This window comes from Neophocaena asiaeorientalis, unplaced genomic scaffold, assembly GCF_003031525.2.
Source record: "Neophocaena asiaeorientalis asiaeorientalis breed wild unplaced genomic scaffold, Neophocaena_asiaeorientalis_V1.1 scaffold92, whole genome shotgun sequence".
Lineage (NCBI taxonomy): Eukaryota > Metazoa > Chordata > Mammalia > Artiodactyla > Phocoenidae > Neophocaena > Neophocaena asiaeorientalis.
This window is the reverse complement of record NW_020174057.1, coordinates 6,995,140-7,020,202: the sequence shown is the minus strand read 5'-3', so window position 1 is coordinate 7,020,202 and position 25,063 is coordinate 6,995,140. Positions and strand designations below refer to the sequence as shown.

Below are 25,063 nucleotides of genomic sequence, written 5' to 3'. Positions count from 1 at the left end.
GCCCCCCCCCCCCCACCCCAAGAAAACCTTAGGACATATTAAGCATATTTCCATGGTTAGAAATAGTTTTCAAACAGAAGACACAATTATGAGTTAAAGATGAGGAAAAAACGGTAATGAAATAGTCTGACTTTAGGACAAGGGCAGTACACCTTGTTTGTGACTCAGACTAAAGATGTGCAGGTAACTGGGGGTGTGGGCATTCCAAGAAGCGCACAGGGAACAGCCTGCCTCCAGTACTCTTTCACATTTCTAAACCCAGAGCATAACAGGTGTTTGTTTCTCTTACTTATCAGGAATCCAGAGTCTAACGGTCCTGTCTCGTGAAGCAGATGCCAGTAAGTTTCCAAGTGGAGAAAACTGCACGCTGGTTACAACGTCCTTGTGACCCACATATCTGAAAGCTCTAGCTTGCGGCTTGAAACTCCACAGCATGAGAAACGTATCCCAAGAACCGGTAGCTATTAAGAAATAGAAGAACAAAACCACTGTGTATTAAAACACAAATGTAGGCATGTCTCATTACAATGGGCAGCATATCTAAGAACAAGACGTCCAGGTAACAGAGGGGCCTGGAGGTTGTGAGACAGACCAAGTAATGGCAAAAACATTTGTAAAAGAAACCCAAAGCCACATCACTAATATGCAAGCTTCGCTGTGTCCTATGTAGCCACAGAGCAGGATTATTGGTCCCTGTATTTGGTTAGAACTCAATGACTATTTACTAGAAGAAGGCAGCACGATACAACAGAGACACAGGAGTAGGAGTCAGTTCTGTCTCTCTCAGGTTGACTGAGAAAGTAACTTAATCTTCGTGTCATAAGGACTGAATGCTTTTCCTGAGACGGCTGGATGAGAATGATTTTTTAAAACTGTTTATGCAGAGACAACTTCACAGTTACAGAACAGTCATAAAAATAGTATAAAGAACATTAATATACCTTTTACCAGATCCACCTGTTGTTACTATTTTGCCCCATTTGGTTTATAATTTGCTCCTGTGCGCACTCTTTTCCTGTACACAAGCATTGTATGTGTGGGCACACATACAAACACACAATTTTTTCTTCCTAAGCGATTCTGGGGTAAGTAAATTCATCATCATGGCACCTTTATTCCTAAATACTTAAGTGTATTTTTCTAAGAATAAAGATATTCTTTTACATACCAATAGCACTGTAATCAACTTCAGAAAATTTACCCGTGACAGTACTTTAACCTACTGCTTTCCAGTTTTGTTACCTGACCAGTAATGTCTTTTATAGCTAGATAAGGTAATCTTAAAACACACTTTTTGCTCTGTTATCACATTCTACAATTAATAAAAGAGTCATGTGTTTCAGACATTAACTTAAGGCTTTAAGAAAAGGAAAACAAATGAAATCAACAGTGGAAATAAATGCCTTAAACAAGGAATGAAGAAGTAAACAAATGAAAGATAGATCTAACTCTTGCCCTAAAACCAAATTTTATATATTCATGTAGCCCCAAAATAGCCCCAGTGAGAGGAACCAGGTCAATGAGAATCACTAAGTCTAGATTGTAGAATGTTTAGAAAAAAAAAACTTTATAAACTTGAAATACAATTAGTATTACTGTTAGAAGAGAAATATAAAGTCACTGAAAACCTTCTAAGTTCCTTAGCCATAGATAAAATTCATTTGGACTTGGCCTATGCAATGTTTCCATGTAAAATAGTTAAAGTGGGTTTATAAGCTGTATACTACCCCCTTTTCTGAAAAGTACAAAAAGTTGACATTCCATTACAGCTCATCAAATTATTAAATAAATCAGGGTTTGAATTATCTGGGGCTAATGTGGACAAAATAGGGAAAACAATGAATTATCATGTACATTATATTGGGGACTCTGAGTTCTAAGGTATTATGCTACAAACAAGAGCTACAAAAGGGAGTAAGACACAACCTCGCGCCCTCAGGGAATCACAACAGAGCAGGAGATGCTTCATTAGATTATAATATCATACATGTTCAGAGGACTTTTATATATTATTTTTTTTTCTTCCAGGTTTGAGATATACATCATGAAATGATTACCACTATAGGTTTAGTGAACATTCATCATTTCATATTTCTCATTAAAGAAAAAGAAAAATAAATTTGTTTTCCTTGTGATGAGAACTCTTAGGATTTACTCTCTTAACTTTCACATATAACAGACAGCAGTGTGAATTATATTGATCATGTTGTGCATTACATCCCTAGTACTTATAAGTGGAAGCTTAAACCTTTTGACCATATTCTTAATGTTATATGGGGTAGTTAGTGGTCCTTTCCAAGGAAGGGACATGCGAGCAGAGACTTGAGTGAAACGAGGAGTGATCCAGGCTAAGACGTGAAGAAAGAGCACTCTGGGCAGGAGGGCTCCACATGCGAGGGCCTGAGACAGCCATGCACTTGTCAACCTGAGGAACAGCAAGGAGACCAGCATGTCCACAGGGGAGGGGAGAAAAAGAGAACAAGGGATGGAAGCCCAGAGAGAAGCTGATGCCAGCAAGGAGCCATGGTGAGACGTGTGTATTTAGTTCTCAGCCACTGAAGGATTATAAGCAGCAGGACCTTGTGATCTGATTTAAGAAAACTGCCGCTCTGACAGTGAGAAAAGGATGATCTTTGCAAAAATGATGTTGGGTCCACTGGGTATTCACAAGGAAAAAAAATGTACCTTGACTTCTACACTTTATACTGTACACAAAAGTAATTCCGCGTGGATTGCGGATCTAAATGTGATCGGTAAAACAATAAGCTTTTAGGAGAGAACTTAGGGGAATATCTTCATGGCCATTGGGGTAGGCAACGATTGCTTAGATAATACCTGAAAATGACTAAATTACTAAAAGAAAAGAATGATAATTTGTACTACACTAAAATTAAGAAATTTTGCTCATTGAAAGATACCGCCAAGCAAGTGAAAACGCAAACCACAGAGACGAAAAAGATATTTACAATACATTTATCCAACATATAATAAAGAATATATAAAGAATCCTACAAATCAATAAGGAAAGGCAGTAAAATACGACAGGCAAATACATAGGCAAAGGGCTTAAATAGGCACTTCATAAAGGAGGCTATGCAAATGGCCAATAAACATATGAAAATGTGCTCAAATCCATTAGTCACTAGGAAAGTGCAAATTAAAACCACAATAAGATATCACTACACTCTCATTAGAATGGCTACAATAAAAGAGATAAATAGTACCAAATCTTGGTGAGTATGCGTAACAAGTGGAGCTCTCAAATAATGCTGGCCGTTTTAAGCACCCTTGGAAAATTGTTTTGAAATCTGTTGAAGCTGAATGTACACTTACCATCTGACTCAGAATTTGACGCCTAGGTATATACCTACAGAAATTCTTATGCATGTTTAGCAGAAGACATGTACAATAATGTTGTGGAAGTACTATTCAAAGAAGACCAAAACTAGAAACCCAACTGTCCATCAAAGTAAAACGGATACAAAAGCTGTGGTATATTCATACCGTGCACCTAACATGTAATGAAATTTCATTTATACGAAGTTCAAGAAGCAGCAAAACTAATCTATGGAGTTAGAAGTCAGCATAGACAGCATGTGGGTGGTAGGGAGGGAGGATAGTGGCTAGAAGGGAGCACAAGAGGGCTTCTTACTCTGGATGTTGGCAAAATGGGCATGTCACGGTTGTGGAAATTCTGCAAGCTGTCCAATTGTGGTACATATCTTACACTTTAATAAAATGTTTAGACGAAACGAACAAAAAATCTCACTCTGGCTGTTGTGTGGAGTACGCACAGCGGGAAGAAGGAAATCACTCAGGAGGCTATTGTAATAATCCCGCCAGAAGGTGGTGGTTTGGACTAGGCTGAAGGCTGTGGAAATGGTAGAAGCAGTCAAAACCAAGATATAAAGACGGGAGTCCACAAGGCTTGCAAACACATTAGATGTGAAGGGGAAAGAAAGAAAAGAAACAAAGGTGCCCAGCTTTTGGCGTGCACACCCAGGTAAATCTTAGAGAGATTTAATGAAATTAAGGCATTTAAAGTATTAAGTGAAATAATACTCAGAAGACATGCCTGGCACATAGAAAATGCTCAAATGTAGCTATTATCACTGTCATTTTAATTTGTGTTACTGTCAGCAGCAACAGTGTAGATAATACATTAAAGACTGGAAACTGGATGGGATCACTCAGGCCGTGAGTCTAGATAAAGAAGACGGTGCAGATACTTAACCTGGAGAGAAGGGAGAGACAGGAAGGAGCCATAAATGGAGGGGGAGGGGGCAAGGAGACTGTGGTGTCCAGGAATTCAGGATGTGTTCCAAGAGGCTGACGGGCTGTGTGAAGTGCTTTGAAGAGACCTGGTTAAGATCAGGCCTGAACACACCAGCTACATAATCTGGGGGTTCCAGTGTAAATGTGGAGGCCCTTGTAGGAAATCATTAAGAATTTCAAGACCATGATAGCAGAGCATTAAACCAAGTATGAGACCTGCGCAACGATACAGGTCATTTGCCCAAGAAGCCAGCCCTAGGCCCGAGGATCAAACGTTGGCTTGGCAACAAGATTTGTTTCAGTGAAGTGGTGGGATCAAAGCTGGAATGGTGTGGGTTGAGGAGAAAATGGGAGGGAGGCAGTGGAGAGAGTTAATATACACAATTGATCCATGAACTCATTGAAGGTTTACAGGGTCACTAATGTTCAATATGACAAGGACCAGAAAAAATGTTATTATAGGATCATGGTGAAGCAACAATTGATTGGGGGTGGCATGGGCTGGGTGGGGGGGAGGGGCAGAGGGCAGAGCCAGAGGAATAAGAACATGACACTTAACTGAGAAGGTGCCACAGGACTTGAGCCTTTACATATTTTGTCAGAAAAGGAAAAGGACATCTTAAGCAGACTAGATGCTCAAAAATCATAAATTTAGAGTTGATGGCTACATTAAAGCAACACTTGGCTATTACCAGCCTGAGACCCGCTAAAGAGAAGTGATGAGAGGGCAGGATGAACGCATGGTTTAAAGGACAGCAAAACCTTACAGCAAGGTGGCATTTCCAAGCCCTAATAATTATGAAACACTAGAAGCAGGGATGTCCCAATTACAACTGTGTGGCTCAGGGTACACTCTACATTTTCTTCCAAATTTCAAGGAAACAGAAAAAAAGACTAACAATCTACAAAAAGCCCATGAATGCATTCTTATTGGAAACTATGAAAACCAACACTGAATTTCCCTCCTTACTTCCTTAACCCTGTGCCACCAAACCCTAATACCACAATAATAAAAGGTACTTGATTATTGGTGTCAATGCTGTACAGTGTCAACCTGGAATTTGCTTTCATACATTTCTAGTGAACCACACCCTCTATAAACATTACCACATCATTTAAAATGTCAAAGCTTGTACCTAACCATCATCTGACTCATCTATTTTAAGATAAACTATCAAAGGGAGGAAGTTAAAAATTTAACTAGTAAATCTACCCATTTAAAAACAAAAGTATTTATATTTTATAACAATAATCTATTGTTTCAAGAAATCCTCATTAGGACAAAAGAAAGAACAAAGTCCACAGTCACCTAGGCCAGTGTCAGGTCTCTGGAGGTGACAACAAAGAGCATACTAATGGTTTGCTCTCCGTAATGTCCAAAAGGCCAACAGTTATTGCGTCACCTTAAGTAGCAATAACTTTCTTTCCTCAACCCGAGCTCTCTCATTGATTTAACCAAAATCAACTACAGTTAACTGGAGGTTTGCTTTGCGAGGAATACCTTTTTCTGGAAAGAGTTGGTACTGCCTCCCAATTATTGCATTTGTTGTTAAATTATCTTTTCTAACGGTAACAAATGTATATGACGCAGAATTCTAGTATTAACAAGAGTATTTACCAAATTTCCTTGCAGCCCTTGGCCACCTGGTTTCCCTTCCTAGAGGCATAGTTAACATATTTGTTTAAGCACATAGAAGAGAGGATACTCATTTTCTTGAGTATCCTCCCCTGTGTTTAAGCAAATATGTGTGTCAAATCACTTTTTTTTTCTGGATTTTTTTTCTTCCATTTTTATTGCAATATAATTGACATACAGCACTGTATAAGTTTAAAGTGTACAGCATAATGATTTGACTTACACACATCAAATGTCACGATGACCACAGTAAGTTTAGTGAACATCCACCATCTCATAGAGATCCAGTAATGAAATAGGGAAAAAAAATATTTTTCCTCATGATGAGAACTCTTAAGAATTTACTCTCTTAACAGCTTTTATATACAATGTACAGCAGTGTCAATTATAATTATACACCCCTAGTACTTATTTACCTTACATCTGGAGGCTTGTACCTTCTGACGACCTCCATCCAAATCCCCCTTCCCCCACCACTGCCTCTGGTAATCACAAATCTGATCTCTTTTTTAATGAGTTTGTTTTCTTCCTGTTGTTTCCTTGCCATTAGATTCAGGATATACATTTTTGACAAGAACACCACAAAAATTTTGTTGTGCCCTTATCAGTGCATCATATCAGGGTATGCTTGATATCTGTCCTAGTACTGGTGAGATTAACTTTGACCACTTGGCTTAGGCAGTTTTTGCCTTGTAAAGTTAGTATTTTTCCACTTTGTAATTAATTAGTATTTTGTCGGGAGATACTGTAAACTATATAAATATCCTCTTCCTCAATAAACTGTCACCCACTAATTTTATTTTTTTAAATTAATTAATTTATTTATTTTTGGCTGCGTAGGGTCTTTGTTGCTGTGAGAGGGCTTTCTCTAGTCGTGGAGACCAGGAGCTACTCTTCGTTGCAGTACGCGGGCTTCTCATTGCGGTGGCTTCTCCTGTGTGTTGCGGAGCATGGGCTCTAGGCACGTGGGCTTCAGCAGTTGTGGCGCACGGGCTTAGCTGCTCTGCGGCATGTGGGATCTTCCCGGACCAGGGCTTGAACCCGTGTCTCCTGCATTGGTGGGCGGATTTTCAACCACTGTGCCACCAGGGAAGTCCATCACCCACTAATTTTAGCATCCTTCAATGATTTTCCAACCCATTATTCTTTCTATGGTTTACTAATTAATGTTTAATTAATGAACTAATGTTTAATTTGTTAACTTTAAGGAAGAATCTTCCCTTTTTCTCCGCTTATCTACTTATTCAGATATTTGTTCATATCAGTGTGAACGCAGATTATTTTACTCAGTGGGTTATAATTCAAAGCTATCATTATTTATTTTGACTCATATTTTTCCAGATTTGGCTAGTAAGAGCCCCTTAAAGCTGGCCTCTGTGTCCTTCTGATATGTGTCCATCATTTTGAATACTTCCTTACTTCTAGAATTACAAGATGTTCCAAGATGTACTTTCCCTGCTCCAGCCCTGGAATAGGTCTTTTCTCCCTAAGAAGCTCTGATTCCTCTTAATAGAGAGTGGTATTTAGAAACCAAGATCTGGAAACTGTTTGCTCATTGCTACTGCTGTGACAGCTAACAGAACTAAGAAATAAGGTATAAATAGAAATCTCAGCAGGCAGAACTAAGAAAGTAGATATAAATAGAAAGCTGTATCTATCAATATGTAGAAATGAAGATAAAGATATTAAAAACCATGAGTTCATATTGATAACTCTAATTCAATCTAACAGCACCAAATACATTCCAGCCCTCCCTCTTCTTACATTTATAACTCTCTTCCCCCACAGTAAAAAATCTGGCTCACGTTACACTCAATATATTTTTGTTCAAGTCTAGAGCACGCCAACGGTTTCAGAATCACTAACCCACACCCCTGCAGAAAGCGGTGCTATTAACTAGAGTTCAGGGTGCAGTTTTACTCCTTTTGATCTTGCCAGGCTTGGTTTTATTCTTTGTTAGAGCAAATCTACTTCAGTTTTAAATTTAGTTTTCGGGCATGCCCTTTATTTCAGATGTGGTCCTGATGCCTAAGGCCTGGCCTCCCTGGTGTCTTGCCTGAGGAGCTGGGCAAGATCTCCCCTTTGCCTGAGCTAGAGCTGGAGCGCTCTAGCCCGGCATGGTCACTGGGCTCACCACTCCTCTCTCAGCCCAGCAGGAAGGGGTCTCCGCTAGACCTCACAGTCTCTCAACTTGCACCTCAGCCAAAACTGCAGCAGGCCCCACAGACATCTGAGGCCACGTACCCCACTCAGCAGCAGCTTCTCAGGAACCCTGCCACACGCATTCAGCCCGGACACAACCAGAAGAACTAAGACCTCTGCTCCGCTTTGCTCTACCTCTGCTGTGCAGCAGGAAGAGTGCCCCCGGGGAGAAAGCCAAGTAGGGAGGAGCTCACCTTCCTTGCAAGAAGGTGTTTCCTTCTTGCAAGGATCACCGGTTTACATTCCCTGTTTGCTCAACGCCCGAAAACAGTTGCCTCATATATTCCGTCTCGTTTTACAGTTGTTTTCAGCTGGAGGGCAAGTTTGCTTACCAGTTACTATCGTGTCTGGAGGCAGAAGTTGGCCTTAGTCTTTTTAATAGCTGCATAGTATTCTATGGTGTAGCTATACCTTAATTTATTTAACCAGTCTACCCTGTTTAGGTTGTTTACAAATGATGCTGCAATGTACATGTGTCACTTCTGACATATGCAAAATAACACTGTGATAAATGCCCAAAAGAATTATTGATGGGTCAAAGAGTACATATTTTAGAATTTACTAAAAAGGTCCATGTTCATAATATAATATCTTTCACAACTTTATAAATTTGGATTATATTCCTCTTAGGTCTTTTCATTCCATAATCAAGAGAGTCCTAATAACTCAATCACCTCCATACAGAAATTCTTGAATTTTTCAATTATTGCAGAAGTCCCTCAATATATTTCCTACCCTCATTATGTTCTGCTTTAAAACCCACTACCAGAATGAAACTCAGCTCTCTAGTTTGAGGGCACCATGATTTTGTACTTTCTGTTGCATTTCCAGGTTCATGCTGGTCTTTGGTTCACAACAGAAACACTGGACCACCTTCTTCAGGAAAATATAAACAAGGAAATCTTCTAAGGAAATCGAAGAGAAGGAGTTCACTATAAGTATTTTTAAGAAAAGAAAAATAAAATGTAATCCCCAGGCATGCACACCCATAAACCCAGACAGAAGGGAGACGGTTGCACAATAAAAAGATAATATTCTAACCGTAACTAGATAAACTTTAATACCCTATCTAATACTTTCAGAACAGTTTGTACAATCCAAGCACTATGTAATAGTATAATTAAGTGATGGCACTGACTTAAAATTCCTGTCTGAATGAGGGAATAATTTTCTTGCTAGCTGACACTAAGTAGTTAGCTTGCTGGTGTAAGCAGAGTCTCAAAGGAGCTGTGACTGCTTTAAGAATAATCTTTAGTAATGACAACGTGGAGAAATTTAACGTATTCAAATTCTGTATCTCGATGAGAGGTGACAATCTTAACACAAACCCTTCTCAGTTGTCACTGTGGGCCGAGTACTTTTAAGAACTTGGTAAACATCCTTTTACATAATCCTTACAACGAGGTAGGTGACTATCATTATCCCTTTTTTACAGATGAGGAAATGAGGCTTGGTGAGGTGAAGTAACTTGCCCAGAGTCACGCAGGTGGAAAGGAGTAGAGCTCCGTGTTTAACCGGGTCTATCAGACTCCACAGCCGGGGCATTTAACCAAGAACCCAGTGCTTGGAGAAGCTCTGGGGATTTACTGATTATCCCCATTGGAATTACTTGGGGACCTTGTGAAAAACGTGTATTTCTAGTAAGTTACATTCTCTGAAATGAGACCCAGGAATCTGAACTTTTGATCACTTTCTCAGTCCATTCTGATATATGTGGACATCTGAGAAATACTGCACTCTGCTACTGCCTCTCAGTGTGTACCCGAGCTTACTTTAGTGCTTGGGAGCAATTTTTAAAACTATAACAGTAGGAGGAACTTAAGTAAATCTGCTACACAGGTTGCCATCAAGAACCAGAATAGAAAAAGAATTTCTGGCAAACTTTAACCATAGTTTCACTGTGAGGAAAATAACTTAAAAATTCACAATTTCATTCTGCCTCTATTCAGAAAGAAAAAGGAGATATAAACTTGTCCTATACTGTCATTTACTCTACAAACATCCCACAGATTAAATAGGGAATGAATCAATGACAGGGTAACCTTGAACACAAAAAGAGGAAAAGGTGACAACATCAATGTTAAAATATATCGTTTTAAATGGAAACTTCTAAAGTGCAGCTCAGATTGTGCAGGTCACATGAAAATGCTCTTAAACTCTTCTAACATTTGTATAAACTTAAGTGTGCCCCTCTGGGAAACTGCCCTAATGGAAAAGTGTGGCTCCAGAGGCCGACTGGAAGTCAGGCTCAGCCAAGCTCTGCGGCTTACTAGCTATACTGCCTCAGCAAAGTTGCTCAACTTCCAGTTTCTGTCTGCATAAAGAGGGATGGTATTTCACAGGTGGTCATTTTTTCCCATCGTCTCCTCTCTGATCATCTTCCAACTCATCCTGTGAAACCCAAGAGCCCACCACTTTCCAAGAGGCTACTGAGTATAAATCCACCATGCTTCATGCTGTTTCCTCCAGTCATGACCAGAATTTAAGCCTTCAGCCTCTCTGGTCATCAATTACCCTGCACTCTCTCCCATAATGCTCCAGATAGCCCCTTAGCTGACCCTGGTACCCATGCCTGCTCTCCTTCCCCAAAGCTACCACGGGCCAGAGAAACACCCACTACATGATCCCTCTTGTGTACACATCCTCCTCTCTGAAAGTCCCTCCTCCTACTAACCTACTTACACTTTGACTGTGCTTGGGTACATCAAGTTCCCTGCAACCCTTTCAAGCAACAATCATTTTCTCTTTCACACTTCACCTACCTCAGGTCACCGTCTTTCTCTCCATTCTAACTCCTGGTATTATTAGTTCATTCAACAGATATCTCACCCCTACCACATGTAAGGCATGGTGGGCGGGGTGGGGAGAGTCCTAAGTAACAATACAGGCAAAAATCTCTGAATAGGGAGCTTAATTTTTTTTTTTTTAATTTAAGTTTGTGTGAAGCTTTATTTCATTTAAGTAACTTCTTTGGGTTTCAGTAGATGCATTGTTTTAATGAACATTTCAATAAATGCAAAATCAAATATGCTGGCAGGTCACAAACTTATCTGAAAATTGCAGGAGAGCTCTTGACTCGGGCAGCATTTTCAAGTGCTAAAATCTATATTGCATCTCAGACACAGGATCTTTGTTTTTTTTTTTTTTTTTTTTTTTTTTTTTTTTTTTGCGGTACGCGGGCCTCTCACTGTTGAGGCCTCTCCCGCCGCGGAGCACAGGCTCCGGACGCGCAGGCGCAGCGGCCACGGCTCACGAGCCCAGCCGCTCCGCGGCATGTGGGATCTTCCCGGACCGGGGCACGAACCCGCGTCCCCTGCATCGGCAGGCGGACTCTCAACCACTGCGCCACCAGGGAAGCCCCAGACACAGGATCTTAATGGAAGAAAATATCTTTCTCCAAAGCCAACAGTACACCTATCACCGTTCTCCCAGCAAAATCTGCTTTAGCCATGATAACACCCAAAGCAAACACCAATGATTATCTTGCCAGCACTTTTCCATGTGCCTCTTTGTGCTGAGCTACTTTATTTGTAAAACAGGGAGCCCTGGTATAGGCTTAAATTTAAGCAGAGAAGAGGGAAACAAGTCAATTAGCAGGCAAGCATATCACTTTAAATTGTGCTAAGAGACATGAACGATAAAGCAGGATGTCACATGAGAATTTTTCATGGGCATAGAATACTTTATTCAGATGGAGTAATCAGCGGCATTTTAAGTGGAGGCGTGAAGCACAGGAAGGAGCCAGCTAACCAGAGTGAGGTGGTGAAGAATATTTCAGACTCAAGGGACAACCAGGCCTCTCCAAAGACCTTTTCTTCCATGCTTCCTCAGCAGCCCATTCCATGGTCAAACCCTGGATTTTGTCGCCAGCAGAACCAACACTTCCCTGATTGCTAAATGAAACCCACTACCCTTTGACAACATGCTTTTCTTATAGCTTCTTTTCTGGATGAGCTTCTAACTCATCCAGAACTCCAATCCATTGACCTATGTTCTCCACTGAGGCTCTCTTTCACTATCTTCATTTCACTATCTGATTTATAATCCTCACTTCTCTCCTTATCCAAATTATAAACCCCTTCTTATACATATATTCAATCCTTTGACTTTTCCTCCTTCCTTTAAATTCCCCTGGCAAAATCCCAGTCGCTCTGCCTTTTCTGAGACTATATCTGTGCCAGTGAGAATTGCTAGACACACTCCCAGGAAGACTGGAAATACTATAAATTCATGATCGCTAATTGCACATGGATCTTCCACACTGCCCAGTGGTGCTCAATTCTATAATAGTTCCCTTCCCCACTCTTTCTAATGACTATTTAATATCTTCTTCTCTCTCTTCTACATTTTTACTCCACTCTATCTACACCTTGGCTTTCATAATACCTTACTATAATGGGTTCCCCTCCTATTTTTCCGACTATTCCTTCTTTGATTCTTTTGTCATTTCCTCTTCTGATCCAAAGGTTGGAGAGCCTTAGGACTCAGAAATGGACCATTTGCCCTCATTGTTCTATGTTTTTCCCAGGTGACCTCATCTATTCCCATGACTTTAAATACCATTTGTATGCTAGTAACTCCCAAATTTCTCTCTTTCCCAGGCTATCACCGAGTTTGAAGACCACCATCCTAGTCTGAACCACCATCATCTCCTGCTGATATAAGTATAATAGCTCCTAATTGATTTCTCTACTCACAGTGGTTCAATCTCCACGTAGTAACCAGAGTGATCTTTTTGAGGTATAAATCAGATTGTATCATTCCCTCATTTAAAATCCTTCAACAAATTTCCATGACTCTCAGAACAAAAGCCTAAAACATGCCCTCTTAGTTTCCTGTGGCTGCCATAACGAATTATCAAAAGCTTGGAGGCTTAAAGCAACAGAAATTTATTCTCTCACGGTTCTGGAGGCCAGAAGTCCAAAATCAAGGTGTTGGCAGGATCACACTCCCTCTAAAGGCTCTAGAGATTTCATTCCTTGCCTTTTCCAGCTTCTGGTGCCTCCAGGAGCTCCTTGGCCAGCGGCTCTATCATTCCGATCTCTGACTTCATGTGGCCTTCTCCTCTTATCTCCTCTGTATGTCTCATTTTAGGGCCCACCCAGGTAGTTCAGGAGGATCCCTGCTCAAGATCCTTGATTACATCTGCAAAGACCTTTTCTTTCAAATAAAGTCACATTTACAACTTCCAGGGATTAGGACATGGACATATCTTTTGGGGGGTCGCCATTTAACCCACTATAGCCTCCAAAGACAACTCAAGCTGCCTCTGCCTCCCCCTGCAATTTCACCTCCCAAAGCTCTCTTTCTCCCTTTGTTTACAGGCTCTACCCATTCTGGCCTTCTTTTATTTCCTTGATCAAGGACAAGCTCTTTCCCACCCTTGATTTTTGCTTATTCTATTCTGTCTCTAGTCTTTGCCTAGCTAGCTCCTTCTTCAGGTCTTGAGTTAAATCTAACTTCCACGGAGAAGTGTTCTTTGACCCCATAAACTTAAGTACGTTGTCCCAGTTTTCATCCCTCAAAGAATCCTGTTCCTTTTCTTCACAGCATTTGGTTGTTTTCCAGTTTCAAGTTGTATCTGCACATGATTTGTATGTTTACTTGTTAATATCTGTCTCTATCACTGGACTGTGAATTCTTCATACCATCATAAGAAGCACACCTGTTTTGTACATCTCTGTATGTACACCCAAGCATAAGACAGCACCTGACACATAGCAGAATTAACTTTAAAAAGAAAAAAAAGAGTACTAAGTAGAGTACCTCCTATTCCTTTTATGAAGAGGATTAGATAAGTGTAAATAAATGGGTTAGAATGATGATCAGACAGCTGAGGACACTGCTGGCCTGCAGCAGACATCCCTCCCCAGCCAGCCTGGAAAACGATCAAGTTGGGCACAAAAGGAAAAGTAGTATCCGAATACTAGCAAGTTAGAAGGAGTTCTCTAGTCTTCAGTTCTGCCACAGACAATTATATACTCTGGGAACTCGTTTCACCTTTTATAATAATCTCTACCTCCTGTTCAAAAGGATTGAGGTTTTTTTGAAATCTTAAGAAAAAACTCCAATACAAACTGGCTTCCACCTGCACCCTCATACGAAGCTGGGAGATTCACATATTTATCTAACTTCCTTAATTCTGCTGAATTACAGCATGACTCAAGTATCAACAATAAGTACTGCTGGCCTGTTTTAAAGTCTAGTATGCACAGAGGGACAGAGAAAAGAGCAATCTTTTCTGAGACACATGAAATTCTCCAGCCTCTTTTTCTCCCCTGAACTTTTTTTTTAATTGAGATACAATTCACATACCACAAATTCACCCTTTTAAAGTGTACAATTCAGTGTTTTGCCCAAAGTTGTACAACCATTGTCACTAAGACCAGAACATTCTCATCACCACCACCACACCCTCCAAAAAGACCCATCCTCATTCGCAATCATTCTCTATTCCTGCCTCCCCCAGGCCCTGGCAGCCACTAATATTGTCTCTACGGATTTTCCAGTGTTTTCTAACGTTCATGAAACTGAAACACAGAGAGATGAAATGATCTGCATAGGGTTGCAGTCACTTAGAAACTTACTAGCAAGATTATATTACTCATTATTAGGAAGATCATAACATATATTTATAGTAACGTTTTAAACTGTACATTAAAAAAAAAAGATCAGTGAAAATATGGTTAGCTTGACTACACATATCCTAAACGTGGCTATAAGACATCTGAAATACAAAGCGGAGTCCTTGGGCTGGTGATGCTCAGGCAGTGTTTCAGGCCAGGGAGAGGCAGGGGTGGAGGGTGTTTGGCAGGAATCACTAAAAGAGGGACAGAGATGCTACTAGTGGACAGGAATTGCACTTAGGGACAGGGTGATGCAGAGAGAAGGTTGAGGGAAATGGGAAGCTATGCAGTTTACAGGACAGACATATTTCTTTCCGGCCCAGGGTTCTGAAATTTGTGCTAAGGTGCCCACGTAGCCACTTGCCTCCTTCTATAGTGTCCCCAATTTGTCCCAGAGACCTCCGATCATTTCCAGCTTGTTTATGAGTAGTTAATGCGTGAGTAGTGTTAACACCACTTCAGAATACTTGCTGGTTAACGACACTTGGCAAGATGATACATGAAGTTCAACTTTTTAAAATATTCTACTGCCTGCATTGTCAAATAAGTAAAATAATTACAAGCTAACTTACTTCTATTACCATCAATAAATGTGTACACAGGAAGAGTGACCCCAGGGACTAAAATCATCAGAATCCATTTGCAAAAGTAATTAGGCACACATTTTATTTTATATGTCTTAATCAATATTGCAAATACCATTAACAAAAGGAAAAAAGGATGGAAACCGCTCATCACACACAAAAAAATTCATCGTTCAAAAGAGATTAATCTGAACCTCCACATTCCTTGTGCTCATTTTAAAACATTATTAAAACATCAATAGAAAAGGACAAACAAGTCAAAACTAAGTATTTTATTAATTAAAATTGAGCCCCTAAACCAACTAAAATTACACAACTGAAAAATAACCTCCTATCATCAACCTAGAAAAGTGAGATTTGCCAACAATTAATGAATACTCAGGAGCCTACTACTGGGTGCACAGACACATTTTCGTTTACAAACAAGTTATTCTGAGTTATAGAGATCCTGTAGATGACCAGATTATCATTTTTTTTAATGGCTGCTAAAAATGACTATTTAGTCAACATATTCATAGAACTGAACACTAAATAACATAGTGACCATTTAAAGTTGAAACTTCTTGTCTACCAAATTTTTTATAAAACTGTTTTTAAGCATATAAATTAAAAGATCAACTCTTAATTATCTACTGCAAAAGAGAGCTTTGGTACCAATAAATTAGAAGTAAGCAATCAAAATATACTTTGTAGTTTTACAGTGTATTTTAGGAATTAAATTGGAAATGCCTATATGTGAAAATTGGGTCTCATTCTTCCGTTACCTACATTACTGTGAGGAATGAACAGCCCACTGATTCCAAGTTACTGATATAAATAAAACACTAGCCTAAAATTTCTTCCAAAAAGATTAACAGGTCACACCCTGCAATTTAGGCAAAAGGTAAATAAAGTATGAAGCGCTTTACTTTTCAATGCTCCCTTTTTTTTCGATGGGAGCAGCAAGATTCTAGAATAAAAATAATTCCAGTAAGTACATTTAGAATATGTCAATCTTAGTTTCCCATTTGACAGGGGGCTAAGAAGAACAACAAAAATAAATAAAAAGAGAAAGGGTGATTTTAAAGACAAAAAGGCAGACTGAGCAAGGGGTGAGGGTGGGTTTAGGAGCATATCTGCTGCCAATTAACCACATCAGAGCAGATTACAAACCCTCCTAAATTGTACCCAGGGCCATGCACACTGCACATGGAATCTGGACAATTCTTTGCTACATAACATACAGAAAGTTATTAACACATTTTTATTTTAAGAAACAAAAGAGAAACAAAATATTCAAAATACACAGCAATTTTACTTTTTGAAATGGTTATCCTACAAACTTTTCTTAAATTTAGATTTTGCAAAGTTCCTACTCTCCAAGTCATCAAGTAGACACCGAAAACAACTTCCGAGTACTGTGGACTGATGCTTTATGGAGCATGCATTTTTCACAAATCTAGACCACAATGAACTAATTAAGATTTAATTCTGAATTCAGCCTGTGATTGAATTCTGGATACAACATTGGAATAAAACCAGTAAAAATAATTTTTTTAAGTATGTTTACTTCTTGCATAATTTAGTTTGGAAAATATTCATATTCTTAACCCAAAAGATAACTTTTAGAGTTTGAAAGATTAAAGATAAAAAACAAAAATTGGTTCAGCAATTGTCAAAATAAAATGAATACAAACACTGACCACAACTTTCCATTCAATCCAAAATAAACCACTTCAGTTGAGCTCAGCTCACTTAATTTTTAAAACCATTTCTTTTTTTCCAGCTTCATAACTGGACTGAACGTTGCTCAACAACATTACCTACGTTAGCAGGGAGGAAATAAAGGTGTTGTAAAGATTGCACAGTGACTGACTGTACAAGCATAACATTTCAGAGCTGGAGGGATCTTCAAGACCTGCTCCAGCACCCACATTTTACAGATGAGAAACTGAGGCCCAAACTAAGTCAATCAAATGACTTGACCAAAGTCACAATCATCAGCTGAGCCATTCAGTCAGTCAGTCATTCACCCACAACTACTGACAGCTGCCTAAGCACCAGGCTCAGGGTTAGGTGCAGAAAACAACCTGGAAGGCAGCATCCACCATTGCCAAGGCTATCTTTTCCCCTCGTTCTCTTAAAATTGATCCTTAAAAGTCCTAATCAGCAAGAAGCCTGTAGGAGAGTTCTGCAGCCTTTGTAGATGTGGGCCCACTTTCAGTTTCACACATTTCAGTAAATGCAGCTGTCCTCTATTGTGTTAATTTTAAGTGATTAAGCATTTACTTTAAGTGATTAAGCATTAACAAAGAGAAGCACAGTATTCCGAATGAGTCCCTCTCCAATACATTCATAACTTAAGGAAGTGCAATCAGAAAATGCCCTACACACACAAACAAGTTCACAGAGAGCACAGCTTACAAAATCAGAGTGATGTGAGGTATCAGTATAGATCAGTTAAGTCCAATAGCTCAAGTTTGCAGTCTGGAATGTAAGTATCTCTCATTTCATTCAGATATGGGTATATTTTTCTGAGATGTCTGTATGTTAAAAAGACCTCTAAACTTACATTCAAATTCACATCTAATGACACATATGTCTAAACCAGGTCTTTCTCCTTAAGATTAACTTTCCTTGATTTCTATTTGAGTAAAGGAAAATTAGAATTAAAAAAATAAACAAAACCTAAAATTTAATGTGCTGGCTAAAAGAAATTCAAATTCTATGTACAATAAAAATAGCAATAGCTCAAACTGCACACTTCTGAGTTGTTTTCTTGTTTTTTTTTGATGAGATGTGCAGTGAACTTACCCATCAAAATAAATTATCCCTCGTTTTGCATGGACTTTTACGTTCTTTAACATTAAGTCTGGCACTTAAATGTTTTGTGTATCTCAAGTCAAATTCATTAAGAAGAGACCATATTGACAAAGCTCTTAAATAAAACCCATAAGTAAGGCACTTTGAAATATTAAACAGCAGCTCTCTGTGTACCCAGTTTCAGTGTTTTTACCAAAATGATCCACAGCTTTTACAGAGCTCTTGCAGATGACCATTGGGTGAATGCTGATAAACTTAATCTTCACTGAGACTCTCTGAAGGCTCTTTGACTTTCCTCAAGCTATCGTCAGCTCAGGACGAGAAAGTGCTGTTATGCTCTTCTATTTCTCAAACTTCCAGATTTGATTTTTATCTAGAGCATCACAAGTTCTCATTTGAACATCAGGTCGGCCCTCAGGTGTCCGGTAAGCACTAAGACACAGTCCTGAGTGGGGATGAAAAATGGTTCCATCTTCTTTAAAATACCAAATAATGTTTGCTGGAACAGGAAACCCATCTCTGGGACAATTTTGCATTCCCACGTGACTTTTTTGCTCAGGAACCTCTGCACATAACTCTGTCACTGAATTAAACCTTATTTCTTTGTTCGAAGTATATTCAAAGAATTGATTGCCTCCTTGACCGTGGCATCCAAACAGTGAAAGGTTAGCACCTGTGGGGTTGTTGTCAGGAGAATTATAATCTAAACATTCAGAAGAGATCCCAATACTGCGAATAGCTCCGTGCCAGCCTGGCCTATCCTCTGGAACATGTAAATTAGAAAACACATTTTTCAAATACCAGTCAAAGCTCTTGCACCTCAGCCGTTCTCGTAGTAATTTTCTTTCAGAAATATCGCCATAAGCTTCTTTCCTTGCTGGAGGGTTTCGATTGTAGAAATGCTCTTTGTACCCGTCCATCCACACTTCCGCTGCGCGAGCAGTATTCTGCAGGAAATTGGGCCGAGCATATGGCGCCCGCTTGGGGAAAACGTGGCCCACGTGAGAACAGGGGTGGATCTCCAGTTTACCTCCACACTGCCACACCCTAAAAGACAGCTCCAGATTTTCACCTCCCCACACTTCCATCCCAGTGTCATAAGTTCCAAGGTACTGAAAATATTTTTTGCTGACAGCAAACAGTCCTCCAGCCATGGTGGGTGATCTGATTGGGTCAATTCTCGATTTCCTCCTCTCCCTTTCATGTTTGGGGACAGAATGCCACTGGAACGTTAGACGCCAGTCAAACCCACCAATCATGGGCTCCCCAGTCTGCATATAGAATTCAAAAGTATTCCAATCAATGGTGTCTATAACAGGACAAACAATTGCTGTTTCATCTTTAGCAATCCTTTCCAAAAGTGGCTCCAGCCAACCAGTATTACACTCACAGTGACAATCCAGGAAAGTGAGGACATCCCCAGTGGCAAAAGTGGCCCCAATCAGACGGGCCCTAACCAGCCCCTCCCGCTTATTTGTTCTAATCAAGCGGACTCTATCGAGATTGCTGATATAAGTTTCAAGTTGTGTCTTCAAATAAACTCTGTCGCTCAAGTCATCGACTAAGATGATCTCCTTCAAAAGGACTGCAGGAGAAGTTTCTAAAACACTGTGGATGGTGCGGAGCAAAGTCGACCAGGCTTCGTTATAGAAAGCAACGATAACAGAAGTGGTGGGAAGTCTCCTATAGTTAAATTTCTTGGATTTACACTCATACATTCTTTTATCCTCTATGTGGCGGTGCAGGGAAATCCTGTCACTGAGGTAAATATTAATGGCATATCTCTCAATGAGTTCTTCTTGCTGCTTCAGTTCACCCTCCTTGAGCTGGAGTATGCTGGCTTTCCCCCACTCCCCAAGTGCATGGGAATCTGCAGGGGGCTTCTCATAAAGCGGTCGAGACAAATCCACTGCTTTCTTCCCGGAGTCTGAGAGCTGTCTTGGGCCCCGCTCCCTGGTAAGGCCGGCTCCTGGGGAGGCATGGAGAGTGGAGATGGAGAGTTCCACCAGGAGATAGGTCACTGTTAAAAGCGCCAGCAGCAGGCAGCCTTTGCCTGCCCACGTCCACCTCACGGCCATCCGGATCCTCATTGCTGGGGCGCGGACGCGGCCAACAGAGCCACCACGCAGGGGAAGGGCTGCGGGACCCGACGCTGGAATTCCGGGCTCAGGTAGAAGCGAACTTCCCAGCAGGTTCCCCCTTTCATGCAGGCGCTCGGCTCCTTTCCAGCCGCGGGGGCTCCCCGGGGGTCACCTAAGACCACCCCGCGCTCGGCCTCCGGAACAGCCCCAACGCCTCTCTCCCCACTTCCTCCTGCTGGTCTCACAACTTTTCACAAACTCTCCAGCCAACACCCCTCCCTCCCGGGGCCGAGGACAAACTCCGCCCCTTCCCACTTACTCCTCCTGGTGGTTAGTTCGCGAAAGTCGTCGGCCAGGCGCAGGCCTACAGACGACCCTGCGGGGCCGGGCTGTGGGCCGGGATGACCAAGGTGGCCCCGGATGATCAAGGTGGCCCCAGCTCGGGCCCACTCTGGCTCCGAATGCATCTCGGCCGCTTTCAACACCACCTCCACCCATACGTCCTCAGTGGTTCTCGCGGGGGCCCGGCGTGGACAGGAGGCAAGGGTTCTGACCGGTTGAGCGTCTCATTACAAAAAGAAAAAAAGAAAACTTACCAAGTTGTTTGCCGTCGGGACTAAAGTCCGCGGAGGTGATCGCCGCTTTGTGGCCCTTAAAATAACGCTGCAGAACGGGGTCCTCCTGGGAAGGAAAGTTGTCAAGTTTTGAAAGCAGATGCTGACCTCGAATTTGGGGGGGTCGGGCATCAACGCTGTCCCCTCCCCCGGAGGCCGGCCCGGGAGCGGCCGCATCGAAGGTGGGTGTGCAGAGCAGGAGCGCCCCGCGCGAGCACACGCGGCCACCGCTACAGGGGGACGCCGAGCGCCAACTTCCCCAGCAGAGCCGGCCGAATCCTCTACTCGCGCTTCCCAGAACCGAGCGCACGCGAGGGACCACCTGGGCAGCTCCATTTAAATGCACGTTCCGGGACCCCGCCCGCTGGCACGCAGTCACAGGTGCGAGGCGGGGCCCGGGCTTCGGTACTTTTCAAAAACTTCCCAGGTGATTCTGACGCAGGCTTTCCACGGAAACCCTCAGAGAATTCTGGGGTCCACGGAGCTGCCGGGGCTGTCGGAGCTCCGGGACTCGGGGAGGAGTGCCCGGGAGCTCGGCCAGGGCTCTGCGCTCCCGGTGTCCCAGTGACAGAGAACGAGTCACCGGCGCCCCGGAGCGAGGGGCGAGGAGCTAGCGGCTCGGGACCCAACTGAGGACGTCTGCCTCCATCTCCCGCCAGGTGCGGGCGCGGCCCCGACCTGGCTCCCCGGCCGGCGGGACCGGCTCCGGGGAGGCGCACCCCAGCCCGTCCTTACCGGGGCGGAGGCCATGGGGGGAGCGGTTGGCTCCTGGCTCCTGCCCCCTTCCCCCTGCCCGTGTGGGGAATCGGGGGAAGGGAGGGGGCGAGGTAGGAAGGGGAACCTTGCGACGCCCGGAACAGTCTGCCCGGAGCGGCAGCGCCTCGCGGTCACTACAACAACGGCCCACTCAAACCCCGCGCTCCAGGCATGGCCAGCAGAGCCCCGAGGCTCCGCCCGCGCCGTAGAGCCTGGGCTCCGCCACCTGGCAAGCGGGAAGCCCCGGGGTCAGGTGCCGGCACACATCAAAGCCAACGTTTACTAACACCTGCGCTCCCCACGACTTGACACAAGTAGGAGGGTAGTAACCGGGATAGAAAAGAGACCGATGGGTGGGAGAGGATAATGAGCCTGTGATCGATGCAATCAGAGTTCTATTACACGTTAAAGAGACAGCCCGCGCGAATTTCAAGCTGGTCCCAGACAGCTTATGACGCACAAGAGAGTTTGATGCGAAATGGGGCCGCTTGCTATTTATTAATATACCCAAAGGAACTAAACCTCTGGAGGACAGGCTTGAATTTATTTAATCACAAGTTTTCACAGAATGCCTGGCTTGTTATAAATGTAGATACTGTATAAACGTGATGAATGAATTAATGTTGTGAATCTACTTAATGTTTTTCTGCTGTGCGTTTTCTATTCCAATCTCATTTGCATATGCTTTAGAGCAGCAAATTGATACAGCAGCATATTTAAACTTTTTAGGAAGACGTAGAAAGGAACATATTGTTTTGTTTAAATTATTGGGCAACAGAGTAACAATAGCCTTTGCTACAGTAGGCTTTCTTGCACAGAATATCATTGAGCTTCAGCAACACTATGAAGTTAATAGAGTTACAAAATGTTACCAACCTTTACAAATTATAAACTTGATTCTTATTTAATTATCAACGATCACACACAGCTCTTCCAGTTCCAAGTCCATACCCTTTTTTACCCTGCCTCAACGCTTGAAGGACTCAGCTGAAAACTATATACAGAAGATTCTTGGCAGCATAAGATGGCATAACAGACCACGGCTGGTAAGATACACATTCTATGCAAATGAAAGATAAACTATACACCAAAACTACAGATGAACTAGTTGTCTAGTGATAGAATTTCGTTTTAATGAGTACTATACATAGCAATCAAGCAAGTAGGAAATAGCTTTAGACTACAACATTAGTTCAAGTATATGTTTGTTGAATATCTCCTGTATATTTGGCTCTGAGGAGTACAAAGGTGACTGAGGTATTTTCCCTGCCTTTAAGAACTCAACAATCTAGGTTTCTGAGTCTCATATTTTAACATGCATAATGATGATTTAGGGCAGGGGTCCCCAACTTCTGGGCCACGGACCGCTGCAAGTCTGCGGCCTGTTAGGAACCCGGCCATACAGCAGGAGGTGAGTGGCAGGCGAGCCAGCAAAGTTTCATCTGCCACCCCCCATCGCTCCCTCGCTCGCATTACCGCCTGGACCTTCCCCCCACCTCCCCTGCCACACATACACACACTCACCCCCCGTGGAAAAACTGTCTTCCACAAAACCGGTCCCTGGTGCCAAAAAAGTTGGGGACAGCTGATTTAGGGGACCTCATTCCCCAAAATGCTGAATCAGCATGTAGGGGGTGGGATCGAGGACCCTATAGATGTAATAAGCCCCTTAGGTGATTGCCATGGGAGTCTCAGCTGTGTACATTGGGAAACATTGCTCTAGTTTAGGAGGTGATGTGTCCAGATTGTTGATACCAGCAATTTATCAGCAAACTGTGGCAGGACTCTAAGCTTTGCTACTTATTCCCAGTCTAGGTTTGACTTTTTTTTTTTTAAAAAGAGCAATATATTTAAAAATAATGCTGGATGCTGGTGGGAATGTAAAAGGATATAGCACTGTGGAAACAGTTTGGCAGTTCCTCAAAAAGTTAACTCCTAGGTATATACCCAAATGTATTAAAAACAGGGACTGGAACAGATACTTGTACGCCAATATTCATAGCAGCATTACTCACAATAACCAATAAGTGGAAATAATTCACGTATCCAACACGTGAATCAATAAACAAAATGTGATAACTACATAAAATGGACTGTTATTCAGTCATAAAAAGAAATTTTGATACATGTTATAACATGGGTGAACCTTAAAACGTTAAGCTAAGTGAATAAGCCAGACATAGAGGAACATATATTGTATGATTCCACCTATATGAGGTACCTCAAATACATGGATTCATAGAGAGAGATAGTGGAATGGAGGTTACCAGGGGATGGGGATAAGAATGGAGAGTTATTGTTTAACGGGTGTGGAGTTTCTGTTTGAGATGATGTTCTCCAGTTTTGTTGAGATATAACTGAATTACAGCACTGTATAAGTTTAAGGTATACAACATAATGAGTTGACTTTCATACATCATGAAATGATTATCACAGTAGGTTTAGTGAACATCCATCATCTCATATAGATACAAAATAAAAGGGTACGCAGCTAAGGAAGTGGCAGAGCTTTAGATTTTAGTGGGCACTTCCAGACTCCACCTCTTAATCACTAAGTCATGATGCCTTTTTTGTGCTTGCAAGGGTATGATAAATGTAAAATTCTGTATCCTACCTAATGCTTTACCAGTTTACAAGTTTTACAAAAGAAAAAAATGTAACACCTTTATTTCCATTCCACTGTCCTCATTTATTACTCCCAAATGCCCCTCCCATGATTCTCTTCCATATTTGATTTTCTTTCTTTTTGCTCTTCCTAACCTTTGCAAACAGCAAAAGCTCAGAGGTGGATATTTGGAAATGTGGCCCAAGTTGGGGATTTTTTTTCTAACCCTAAGCCTGCTTCAGTTCATGTAATTCTACTTGCTACAGTAATTATTTGGGACCACCTCAAATTGCAAATTTATTAATCTGGATGGGAGTCACAATATTTAAAAATCTAAGGTGTCATTGGAGGCCAGGTACAAAGGTCGGGTGAAACTGACTCTTTAATTAGCCCTCCTTTTCCAGATCCCCTTCAAATCAGAAATTGAATTTATCCACTTGAACACTACAAAGGGTTGTTTCTGTTTTAGCACGAGTCATTCCGAGGTTACTTCCCTTCAAAGTGGAGAATTCAGGCATAGCACAAAAGTGCCATCTACTGTTCATTTCCCTATGTGGCACTTGGACTGAAAATATAGTTGACCCTTGAACAACATGGGTTTGAACTGCACAGGTCCACTTATACGTGGATTTTTTAAAAATAAAGATCTTGGATTTTTTTTTTGAAATTTGCAACAATTTGCAAAAAACTTTCTAGGCTACTTTTTTGTAGCCTAGAAATCTCAAAACATTAAGAGAAATTTAGGTATGTCATGAATGCATAAACTATGTAGATTAGTCCATCCTTCATAGGCATAAGGTGAGTGATATTGAATATTAAATTAATCATGTATTAGTCTTCTTACTGTTTTATAACTTTGCTTTCAAAGAATTACATTACCAT

The 25,063-nt window shown here is 41.6% G+C and overlaps 2 protein-coding genes across 5 annotated transcripts in view; both read right to left on the bottom strand.

Moving 5' to 3' along the window:
- POC1B (POC1 centriolar protein B) overlaps nt 1-23,891 on the bottom strand; it is a 99,874-nt gene extending 75,983 nt beyond the window's left edge. For 3 of the 4 annotated variants that reach the window (XM_024754357.1, XM_024754359.1, XM_024754358.1), the window contains exons 1-3: nt 21,556-23,891; nt 20,803-20,887; nt 290-461 (exon numbers count right to left, since the gene is read on the bottom strand). In XM_024754357.1, coding sequence (XP_024610125.1) covers nt 290-461; nt 20,803-20,887; nt 21,556-21,570 — 272 coding nt within the window. In that variant the 5' untranslated portion in view covers nt 21,571-23,891. Of the gene's footprint in view, nt 1-289; nt 462-8,155; nt 8,219-20,802; nt 20,888-21,555 lie in introns of those variants that run through there. The other variant, XM_024754360.1, reaches the window with a different exon arrangement.
- Nucleotides 15,389-20,457, bottom strand: GALNT4 (polypeptide N-acetylgalactosaminyltransferase 4). Its single transcript, XM_024754356.1, has one exon. The coding sequence runs from the start codon at nt 20,213-20,215 to the stop codon at nt 18,467-18,469; it is 1,749 nt and encodes a 582-aa protein (XP_024610124.1). The 5' UTR covers nt 20,216-20,457; the 3' UTR covers nt 15,389-18,466.
- Nucleotides 23,892-25,063: the final 1,172 nt, after the last annotated feature.

Coding starts and splice junctions, on each gene's coding strand:
- GALNT4 (XM_024754356.1), bottom strand. CDS start 20,215: ATGAGGATCCGGATGGCCGTGAGGTGGACGTGGGCAGGCAAAGGCTGC.